Source organism: Castor canadensis, chromosome 15 (assembly GCF_047511655.1).
Source record: "Castor canadensis chromosome 15, mCasCan1.hap1v2, whole genome shotgun sequence".
NCBI classification, from domain to species: Eukaryota; Metazoa; Chordata; class Mammalia; order Rodentia; family Castoridae; genus Castor; species Castor canadensis.
This window is the reverse complement of record NC_133400.1, coordinates 81,783,809-81,795,878: the sequence shown is the minus strand read 5'-3', so window position 1 is coordinate 81,795,878 and position 12,070 is coordinate 81,783,809. Positions and strand designations below refer to the sequence as shown.

General features: G+C 43.3%; 1 protein-coding gene across 4 annotated transcripts in view; it reads right to left on the bottom strand.

Moving 5' to 3' along the window:
* Frmd4a (FERM domain containing 4A) overlaps window positions 1-12,070 on the bottom strand; it is a 601,438-nt gene that overhangs the window by 546,299 nt on the left and 43,069 nt on the right. For 2 of the 4 annotated variants that reach the window (XM_074056623.1, XM_074056624.1), the window contains one exon: window positions 2,738-2,980. The exons of the other annotated variants lie outside the window; for them this stretch is intronic. In XM_074056623.1, coding sequence (XP_073912724.1) covers window positions 2,738-2,890 — 153 coding nt within the window. In that variant the 5' untranslated portion in view covers window positions 2,891-2,980. The remainder of the gene's footprint in view (window positions 1-2,737; window positions 2,981-12,070) is intronic. 4 annotated transcript variants of the gene reach the window in all.

Genomic DNA, 12,070 nt, shown 5'->3' with positions numbered 1-12,070 from the left:
TGTGGGAGACCCCAAAGCATGAAGAAGGGAAAAAGGAACACTCAGCGCATCCCTTGGAAAGCTGTGAGTGCTGTAGCCACGATGTGGCTTTGGGCAAAAGATTCTGACTGGTACCAGGATTCTTACTGTTTTTTCTTTCTGGCTAGAAAAAGATGGTCATAACGTCAATCAAGTGGGCTGGAGGGCTGAGTTAGAGAAAGAAAAGGACAGAGGAGGATCATCTCCCACATTTTAGGAACGTGATAACTAATGAATACCTCACCTAGTGGGTATTTTTCAGTTGGTTCCTTTCCAGCTCAACTCCACACCACTGTAGCATTTGAATCCCTCACAGACTGGCCAACGCAGCTTCCCCAGCTCTGTTCCCAGGAACCACCTGTTTCCTCTCTCTTTTCCTAAATACTTCATTAGTTATTACTCCTTCCTTCTAGCCAAGGCAGTGGCATTTCCATTTCCAGGTGGGCCTCTGTCTCTCCCTCAGGGTTTGGTTTCAGAGCATTCTAGCAGGTCTGCCCTATTTCCAATAGTTTCCGTTAGGACGTGGTTACTACCCTGGTCAACCCTTCCAAACCCAAACCCTAACTCCATCTGCAGACTGGTCCCAGTCAGCTCTACCTTGTCTCCCCAGGGCCACCTGGCTCCTCCTGAGCTTCTAGCTCCAGGCCTATTCCAGACACAAAAACACGACACAAAAAACCTCTTGAAGAAACAGAACTCACAAGACTTCCACAAAGTTAAGCAACCAGACCAACCCCAAAAATACTAATAGTTATTACCAAAACCCTCAAACCTTTCTAAACAATTAAACACTACAAAACTCAGTTAGAAACTGTAGAAAAGCCTCAACACTGCAGTATAGATGAAAGAAACACATCAGGGAGTGTTATGGCAGTCTCGCCTTGCTTTTTCACCAAAATGTTCAGGCACAGTGTGTATTTCCATAAGCAACCATGTTGTTGGTGCCCACTTGAATATTTTGAGTCTAGGCAAATATGTCAGGCAATAGAAAAAGGACAATAGAGAAAGAAAGGGAATAGAGAAAACACTGACAAAATGTCCCCAAGAGCAGAGAATAAAGAGGGTAAGGAATTTACACTTCCATTTAGACTTTCAGATGATGTTTCTTAAGTTGTCTATTTTGAGGTTTTTGCTTTTTCTTATACACAGCCAGACTGCCACTAGATGCTAACGGTGTTTAAAAGCAGTGAGCTCTTGGTTTAGGCAAACAATTCTTACTTCAGGTAGTGTTGAGACTTTTCCATCAGGAATTCACTCCTGATCTTTAAAAAATGCAAAACAGCAGAGAGGATGAGTAGAACTAGCTGTGATCTCGGCCCTGCTATGTTTGACACTGGCCAAATCACATGACCATGACCTCCAGGGAAAATATCTCCTCACTGGAGGATAATATTTTATATTAGTTAACCTATAAAGGTTCTACTAAAATTCATGGCTCACTGTCACAACTATTCACGTTAGCACCTTGGTCATCCCGGGGCCCTGAGGGTTTGTGAGAGCCACGGAATTCAGGAAAAGCTGATGTGACCAGCTTGACAATTGGGCACAGTTTGACTCAATGTAGAGACTTCCTCTAAGAAGCCACCCTAGACTGTCACAAAAGCCACTTGGCGCAAGTCCTGGGGCACATCTTGTGCTTTCTTCCCGCCTCTTGGGAAACCTATTTAGAGGGAGGGTTCCCTTCAGAATCTGTTAATGAGAAGGCCCCAGTCATGAGGCCTTTTTCAGCTCAGGAACTCTGTGTCCCCATTTCAGAGTACAAACTTGCTACTTTGGCCCTCTGCCTTTGGCTTCCACTTCTGCCCTGGGAAGTCCAAAGTTGGCTAAAATTATGTGAGAAGAGCTGGTCTTGGTGTCACGAGCCCCCACAGGCAGGAGGAAAAGGGGAGGGGGTGGGGAGAGAGAGAATATTCTCGAATCCCCAGGGCTAGCAGGGACCTTTGTTTGCACTTCTTTGGAGTTAAGCTCTGACTTTCCTTCCTGATGTGATCAGCAGAATGTTGTCCACCTCTGTTCTTCCCACCCCATAGTTCCCACCTTTGTGGGGGCGGTATTGCATGGTACCCTGCTCTTCCAACCAGGTGACATTCGCAGAAGTCCCCACGATTATCTGGGAGGAAGGGCTAGACCTGAATCTGAGCCCAAGGAAGGAAGAATGTTTGTGGCCCCTACCCAAATCCCTATGCTGAAATTCTAACTTGCAGGGTGATGGCATAGGATATGGGGCTTTTGGGAAGTGATTAAACCAAGGTAGAGCCCTTATGGGTGGATTAGCGTCCCTATGAAAAATGCTCCAGAGAACTCCTCTGTCCTAAGCACCATGAGAGAACACGGTGTCCTCTATGGACCAGGGAGTGAACCCTAAGCAGACAACAAATCTTCCTGCGCCAGTCTCTTGGACTTGCAGTCTCCAAAAGTGAAAAAATAAATACTTGTTGTTTAAGCTGTTCCACTTACAGTGTTTTGATAAAACAGCCTGGGGTGGTTGGTGTTTTTGTTTTGTCAGTCTGGGGGTTTTTTAACTCAGGGCTGTGCTTTCTAGGCAGGTGCTCTACCACTTGAGCCACGCCTCCACCCCTGTGGTGGTTGTTCTTGATTGTAACTTGACTGGATAGGGAGACAGCTAAGGGATTAGTAAAGCACACTTCTGGGTGTGTCTCTGGAGGTGTTTCCAAAGAAGATTGACATGTGCAAGAGCAAATGAGGCGGAAAGACCTACCATGAATGTAGACAGCAACATCCAATAGGCTGAATGGACTAAAAACGGAGAAAGGAGGAAGTCAGGCCTGTGTGTAAGCCCCATTCTTCCTGAGGGAGCTCCACTGCTGACACACAGTGACTTACTCCACAGTGACAGCTTCCAGGCCTTCATCCTCAGACTGGGGCTGCATCATTGGTTCCCTTGTTCTGAAGATTCTGGCTTCATGGACTGAGCAGTTAGTGGGTTCTCAGCCATTCCAACCTGCAAATGGCCATTGTTGGATTATCCAGTCTCTGATTGCATAAACCAAGCTAATAAATCCTATCTTATAATTAATATATGCATATATGTGGTATATACATAATTATATTCTACTGTTCTGTTCCTCTAGAGAACTCTGAGGAATACATAGCCCAAATGCACTAACAGAGAAGTCAGGTTCTGAGGGTGAGGCAGTGTATCAGCAAACAAGGAAGTCAGCCGTTCTCAATGGTCTCTTTACCTCTCACTCTGTCTCCTTCTCAGTCTCTTTTCCTTTATGCCAAGTTGTCTCCTGAGGACACTGTTCATTGCTGCCAGAAGAAGGGCGCTTCAGTCCAACAAGACTGGAATAAAGGAGTTCAGACATTCTTTGACTTCTCAAGATCTTGTTCTTCCAACTGCCTGAGCTCTCTTTTACGACCACTGTACTTTTGTTGTAAATATGACATTGAACTCCAATGTGGAGAGAGCATGCCATGTCTTGCCATTGTTTGAGTGGTGCTCAGTTGCCCCAGTCTGCTTTCTGCTAAAACCCAACCTGGCCTGCCTGCCCAGCTCCTAGGACGGGGCTCTGCCCTACATCTAGCACCTGGTATGATATCCTGGCCCTCTTGGAAGTTCTGTGAGTTTGGAATTGGAGCCACCACCCCCCACCCCAAGCTCTACCCACAGGTCATAGGTCACTCCATAATGACTCCAAGTAGACTTTGCTTGAAATTGCCTTTGTAGGAATTTAACAGCTGATGGCTAAATTGCTTACTTCTGGATTTCCTTTGCCATTCTATCCCTGTTCCTTTAATGTACAAATAATCTCCAAAATCAAGATAGAATTTCTTCACCACAATCCTGTCTTCAAGTTTCCCAGACTTGGCTACTGAAGCTACTGCTCTGAATATGAATATATTACGACTGGTAATTTTTTTTCTTTTTGTTAGTACTTTGAAAATCTCTATCTAAGGTCACTGTATTTCAACATAAAAATTCTGTAATCTCCCTACATTACCAGAAGTCTTTCTTTTAGTCACTCCTCTGAAACAGTTTTGAAAACATTTTTCTCAAAACCCTTTGTTGAAACAAAGGAACAGGGCCAGACTCCATTTTCTTAGGAACAGAAACAAAAGCCCCTAGGAAGTGACACACGTGTTGAGTGGCTCTGTGGAGAAGATGGGGTCAGCCTCTCGCTTGCCCCCAGCTTGGAGTTGGAATGGGGACGGGCATTCTGTAGCTCGCCACGGGAAACAGGCTGCACACCCTTTATGTCCCCGAGTTGTGGGCCTGGTCTAATGAAGCAATCGATCTCTTCATGCTTGACAAATGTTATAAGGAGCCCAGCGGCTAGGAGAGCAGGAGGGCAATCTTTTTATTTTCTGCTCTTAATTTTGTGTTCTCAAAGTCTCTTTTCTAGCTAACCATAGCTACTCTGCTGCCTTGCTTCCTTTCTCTTTAGTATTTGGTTCCCTGGGCTGATCACCTAGCAAGGCCTGGGTATTTCTTTTCTTTTACACATTTAATGGGACCTGAGCTATTTCGGAGTGTGCTGACCTCTTGGCCTAGACTCCATCCCAGTGTCTCTGCTGCTATTGATCTGTGGATATTTAGAAAGTAGAGGAAGTCAGGCTGTTGTGGCAGTATAGTCAGACGAGAAACCAAGCGACACTCAGAGGAGTGGAGAACTCAGATTTTTTTTTACGCCAGTGGGCTCAGACGTGTACCTGTGTCTGAGCACTGAACAAAGGATTTACAGGATATTCAAAAGGCAGTGCAGGGCATCAGGTTACAAGGAATGTGCTCTCCCATCAATTAGGAGCTAGTAGTGGATTAGAGACCTAAGGTTTAGATAAGAACAGCAGGGGAGTCCTGCTTTGGAAAGTTTATTTACAAGTGGAGACAAAGGAATGCGGGAATGAGTGTTTATCTCTGCAGGGTACCCTTTGCCTGGATCCTGAACATTTTGCATGGCTCTAATGGGCAATTCCTCATGTTTTACAGCTGTCTGAGGTTACAGCTTTTAATTGACAGCTTACCATGTTTTACGACCCTGTTTCAAGGCTATCTTCCTCTTTAAGGCCACCATTCTTAGTCTATTTTCTGTTACTATAACACAATGCTACAGGCTGGCTAATTTATAATGAAAAGAAGTTCATGTAGCTCATGGTTTTAGAGACTGAGTAGTCCAAGGGCATGCATTTGCATCTGCTATGCTGCATCATAACATGGCAGGAGGTGAAGGGATCCAAGCCAGTCAGCAAGAGAAGGTGGGGATGAAAGCAGGCTGCTTTTAGAGCAACCACGCTCTCTGTAACTAACCCATTCCCACAACAATGACATTAATTCATTCTGCATGCCTCCATCCTCATGACCCAATCGTTTTGGGTCCCACCTTCTAGCATTGTTTCACTGGGGTTTGTTTCCAACAAGAGAGATTACAGAGCACAGCCAAACCATAGCACCTACTATCAAAGTAAGCTATTTCCCTGAGGACGTGGGATTTTTCCACTTTGATAAAACTCAGGCAATGAATCTGCATTGACTATTTGTAATGCCCTTTCTTCATATGTCCCCCAAGAAAGACAGGTGCTTTTCTAATCAGATTGAGTCAGTGTGATATGGAATCATAGAACCAGAATGTTCTGGATTTGGAAACCTGAATTTGAGTAGAATGTGGATGAAGTGTTACTATTTGCTAGAGTTTACATGCACGGCCCCATTTAATCCCCACAACAATTCTAGGATAGGGTTGTTCCACCATGTTGAAGAAACTGGGAGTCAAAAGCGAATTCACTCATTCAAGATGGCAGGTGCAGCGTTCCAGTCCCTCTGATACAAGCCCATACTTGCTTTGTTTTGTGTTTTTAATAAGAAAGACAAAGTGTTTTTGCTAGTTGAGTTAAGGATAGCTACACAGAAAGATTCCTACTATTGCTTTCATGTACCCATGTGTTACGACCCATGTTGATTCAACTCTAACTGATCTTTACTTTGGTTCCTGATCCCCTGCTCTTGATAACCTCTGTTGTTTTAAGGTTTCTGTATTAGCTCCTCTGGAGTGGGGACAGCAAACACTTTCATGTTTTGGGTTTTCTACCTATTCCTATATCTCCCATATGTGTTCTCCCCTTTTCTTCCATATCTGTAATCACTGTTCACTATTGCCATTTTCTGTATGCCCCACAAAAAGAGGAAACTGAGGCCCAGCATCCCAACGATAATTAGGCAGAGTAAGTAGACCAACACAGGGTTCCTGATTTCAATTTTGTTCCACCGTGTCATACTGCAAGGCATGAAGGGTAATGGAAAGCTGGGGGAAAGAGCAACTCTTTACCTACCTTGAGTAGAATTTGACTCACCGAGGACATAATTGACCTTTTTTTTTTTAAAAGGACAATACTGGCTGGGGTAGGGTGGTACAATGTGGCAATAGGGAGAAGAGGTATAGGGAGGGGACAGCCGACCTCCCTGCAAACTCATCCTCACAGAAGAGCATCATGGTGATTCCTTTTCATGCCACTTGTCTCTATTTTACCCTTACCTTGGCCACACTTGTTATGAAATTCTTTATCTCTCAGGCCTATTAAGGGCAAAACAGCCATGTGATTGATTTGTGTGTATAAAACCACATCATCTACATCTATGCAGGTCAATTTCTAAAAATTAAATGCGGCCATTTTTCCAAAGAGACGCCATTGACTAGCAGCAGTCCACGTTTTAACTATAAAAGTGAGCGGGGGGCCTATCCTGTCTTCCTGTTCTGCCAGACTTTGCTCTCACAGAGGTTATTTCAAAATATGTAGGTGTAGGTATTGAGATTCTGAGTCCCTAGGTAGGTGAATTGTAAAAAACTTACAGACAACTCTCCTGTTTCATTTGAGAACCACTAAGTGAAAATTTTCACTAAGTGAAAATTGAAATTTTTGACTCCTTCAGATGAACCAATCCCAACTACACTTTTGTTGTTCTTATGGGCTGCATTGTATTCCCTCAGAATTCATAAGTTGGAGCAGTAGCCTCTCTACCTCCCGGAATGGACAAATTTAGAGACAGGGCTTTTCAAGAGCTGATGAAGTTAAAATGGGATTTTATAGGGCAGGCACTAATCCAATCTGACTAGTTTCATTTAAAGAAAAAGAGATTAGGACACAGACAGGTGCAGAGGAGGTCCATGTGAAGACACAGGGAAGATGGCTTTCTGTAAGCTGAGGGGAGAGGCTCTGGAGAAAAACCAACCATGGTGACACTTGGAGCTCAGACTCCCTAGCCTCCAGGACAGTGGGAAAATGCATTTGTGTGGTCTAAGCCATCTAGGCTCTACTACTGCATTTTGGCAGCCATAGCCAACTAATCCAACTTTGGCAAAATACATATAATCTATAATTTGCCATTTTAACCATTTAAAGTGAACAGTTCAGTGACATTAAGTACATTTAAACTGTTATGCAACCATCACCAACATCCATCTCTGGAGCTTTCTCAACTTCCCCAGAGGAAACTCTGTACCCACTAAAAACTTACTCCCTGCTCTAATCAACTCTTAACCCTGTGTAATGCAACCATCTGCCCTTTCTGAGCCAGTATAACCTTTTTCGCTTGATTCCAGCTCAGGTGAGGTGACTCAGACAGGGGACATGAATGAGCTCATCACTAAATTAAAAGAGCTATGTGTGAGGGTTCTCATGATAGCTGGCAAGTCCCGGATCTAAACTCTGTTCCAGGTCAAAGTTCATAGCCTACTCAGACAACGTTCCTGTTTGTAGACAAGATAAACTAGCAATTGTGATTCATCCAGCTTTCCAGAAGGCTCAGCAGTCTCCAGGCAGGTCCTCTAATAAAATGAGTAATAGCTTCTTTTTTAGCCACGAGAAAGCTGCAGATTAAGCAAAAGCAGGAAAGATGGGGAAAGGAATCAGTTCTAATATGACCCTGTCACAAGTTTCTGAGGCGAGTCTCTTTTCTTACCCCCAAGGTGAACTGGAGGGATCCATAATCCAAAAAACTATGGTATCCTCCAGGACAAAAAGCAAATAAAGCTGGGCACTGGTGTCTTACACATGTAATCCTAGCTACTTGTGATGCAGAGATTAGGAGGATCACAGTTCAAGGCCAGCCTGGGCAAATAGTTCATGAGACCCTATCTCAACCAATAGCTAGGTACAGTGGTGACTGCCTGTCATTCCAGCTACAGTGGGAAGCATAAATAAGAGGATCATGGTCCAGGTTGGCCCAAACCAAAAAGCAAGACCTTACTCAAATAATAACTAGAGCAAAAAAGTCTAGCAGCATGGCTTAAGGGGTAGAGTGCCTGCCTAGAAAATGCCAGGCTCTAGTTCAAAGCCCCAGTACCGCAACACAAAGAAAAGCAAAATGAACTATAACAAAGAAACAGAAATCAACAGAGCTTAGACTGCAGATCATAGATGAGTTTGCAACTGGAAAGATACAGGCAAACACAGGTAAAAAGGAACCCATACAAGTTTGTTCAGCATCTGATGAGTCATTTAGCTGTGGTGACAATTTAAAACCAAGGTTCTCCAAGCACAACTTGGTATTGACAACGTCCTTCCTTGTGCAGCTGCCGTCAGAGATTTCTTATTACACAGATGGGCACATCCTCTTTTCTCCCTCTGATTGTTCAGCCTGGAGACACTATTGAAGCCTGAGCTACAACTAGAATAAGTAGTTTCTTGGGGTTTGACATAACATCAAAGTGCATCCCTCCAGAAAGGATTGTGAATGCTACAATCCAAGTAACATTGCCACTGGACACATAAGAGTTATGTCTTCAAACGACATCTGGGTCTCTCCTGAGTTCCAGGGCTGGGCCTGGAGCTCAGATTCACAAGTTTAAAGGGGTTATCAAAAGGCAGCATCAACACAGACCAGCACTTGCTAAATGTCACACAGTCTTCTCCTTCGAGCACAATTCTCAGCTCATTCTCCCAGCCTCAGACTCTGATTTATATTAGGAGTTAACTTTAATTTAGCAAGATTGCAAGGTTCAGTGGTTTTGAATCAAAATGACTTCTGCCAAATTTTGCAATTGTTAAAAACAGCAAAGTTCAAGTTGTCAATGGTGGGGAATTGTTCATTGGGGGCACATAAGGTGAAATGTAAAAGAAATTACCTAACAGACCCAACTGCAGACTTATTTTACTCTGTCTGCCTTCTATATTCCTGTATTTATGATAAAGATGAAAAAGACTGGGGTAGGGGGGAAGCAGATAAAATAGTTCACTAAAACAAAAATCCAAGAAAGAGAATCTTGTGACTGTCTCCATGTATTGGTATTCAAAACTCCACAGAATTTATTTTCCCTTGTGTTCAGGCCAATTTACTTAACACCTCATAGTTACAAGAATTCCTTTGATGGTGGGTAATGTTCACCTTTGCTTGTTTATTGATAACACATGATGTTTCAACAATTTGTTTATTTTGTAAATTTGCCTGGTCATTGAATCTGAGGTCCAGTTTTAAAACACCCAAGTATGTTTTGGAGACAGATAAAACATGACCAATCCTGGGTAAATTAATCTCTGAAAACAATAACTAGAAATATTTATCCTTCATTGGGACCTATAGTGGAGCCAGGCACTTGTCCAAGGGATGACACAGATCATTTCAACAGCTCTTTGATATGTATACTGGTAGTACCACTCCCAATTCACTATGAATAAATTGATTCAGAGGGTGATTGACTTGCCCTTGGTCAAACAAATAGCTAGTAAGTAAAGAGTTGATGTCTAAACCCTGTCCAGCGATGCTATTTTACCTCTCGGTTATCTCAACTGCAAAATATAAGCAACAATACTCAACCCATAAGGTTGTTGTAAAATTTAAATGAGATTGCATTTGTGAATAATATCACAGAGACTGGAACAGAGTAGGTACTCAGGAAATATTAGGTGGTTGATACTGTCATAATGTGTATTGCCACCTACCAAATGAATTCTTCTCGTGTGAACTTAGTGTGAGCATGCCAACGATACCCAGTGTAAACAGATGTGCCTGCACCAAATGGCATATTTAGACAACGGTGGTAACCGGAATGTATGCCAGTTAACCACATTAGGATCTTAAGCAGCAAGATATAAGAATTGTGATGGTAAAATTTATGTGGTACTAGATGCCTGTGTAGAATTTATGCCACGTACTTTCGCGGTGACAATATGTCTCCACTCCTCATTTCCACCTTCCCTGCCTGACAGACTCCTGCTCATCCTATAAGGTCCTCTTCAATTGCTTTTTCTTCTGGGTATTATTTCCCTTCCACCCAAAGGAGGAGCGAGCTGCCCAATCGTCTGCAGTACTACAGAACACACTAGATGGTACCTGAGAGCAGGAACCTCTCAAGTACCATCTTCATACCCGTGCCTCACGCAGGGTATGATATACATACACAAGATGCACAATAACTGCTCATTTAATGAAGGAATACTTTCAATGTGTTTGTTCTGAATTTTTTTTGAGGGGGTGTTGTGGGGAGATTGAACTCAGGGCCTTGCATTTGCTAGGCAAGTGTTACATCCCCAGCCCTTTTTGCTTGACTTATTTTTCAAACAGGGTCTCATGCTTTTTGTCCAGGCTAACCTCAAACTGTGATCCTGCCAATCTCTGCATCCCAAGTAGCTGGGATTATAGGAGTGAGCTGCCATGCTTGACTGATTTTGAATTCTTAATAACCAGAATATCTGAAGTCATGTAAAACAGGGTTTCATATGTAAGTATTGCAATCATTCATTAGACTTTCCACTTTGAAATTAATGATGTTAATGGCCAGGCATAGTGACTCATTCTTATAATCCCAGCTACTTGGGAGGCAGAGACAGAAGGATCATGGTTCAAGGCCACCTGGGCAAAAGTTGATGAGATCTTATCTCAAAAAACAAGCTGGACATACAGGTGCATGCTTATAATTCAAGCTACTCAGGGGATGGAGGTAGGAGGATCATGGACCAAGACGAGCCCAGGCATAAGCATGAGACCCTATCTGAAAAAGAACCTAAAGCTAAAAGGGCTGGGAGTTGGCTCAGTGGTAGAACTTTTGTCTCATAAGCTCAAGGCCCTCAATTCAAACCCCAGTACCACCACCAAAAAAAAAAAAAAAAAAAAGAGTAAGCAAAAGGTTAAAAACTAGAGTAGCAAGCAGAGCTATTACAGATCCAGAAGTGAACCCACTGAGCAGGGCTCCCCCACCTCTCCTTGCTGGCTTCCACAGTCATGTTCTTGGGTTTGAGTTCAGTTGTTGTCTGCACAAAGCTCCTTGAAAGGTTCAGAGTCTCTCTAGAACTCTGGGCAGTACACTCCAGCAGCTGCCACTTTTAGAGAGAAGAGAAATGATAGAAGTGAAAAATGTGAGCCAGCTAGACTCCCTGGGTACTACTGGAGGTTCCAAGGTAGACTCTCCTTCTAACCAGAATGGAGTTTTACAAGATTTTACCAGTAAGGCAACTTACTGCTTTCATGTCTGTCTTAGCGGAGTACAAAGAAGGAAGCATCAGAGGGACACTGAACCATCTCCTATTTCTACCATGTGCTATTTGTGAAACCATAGAAAGTAATCAACTGATTTGACCATCTAAACAGTGGGCATACTAATCCAACTCAAGGTCACAGTGAGGATTATATAAAGTACTAGGCATTAAGCACCTTTTGGAGGACTTAGCACTGAGCATGTTCAGTACATGTTAATTCCCTTGCTCGTCCCTTCCTTCAACACCTGCTTTCCCTCTGCGGTAATCTAACTCATCCTCATGGTTAAGATCACAAATCAAAGCCAGCTGACTGGGAATCAAAAACCAGATTTTACATTTGCCTCACAGCCCAGTGAGCTCATCGAATGGTGAAGATGATGTCTTAGTATGCACAGGTAGGACTGAGATATAGGCAATTCGTACATCCCTAGTTTAAAAAAAAAACCCACAAAATGGCTGATCTGGCATTCCTAACACCAGAGTCAGGCAACTCAACATGTGGACCCTCGCAATTCTCCTCAGACATGAAGGCGCAATGGATTTGTATTTGGCTGGCTGAGAAAAACAATCACAAATGCTCATTAGGTATTGCTTCTCTTGGCCTCTCAATGTTGACACACTCAGC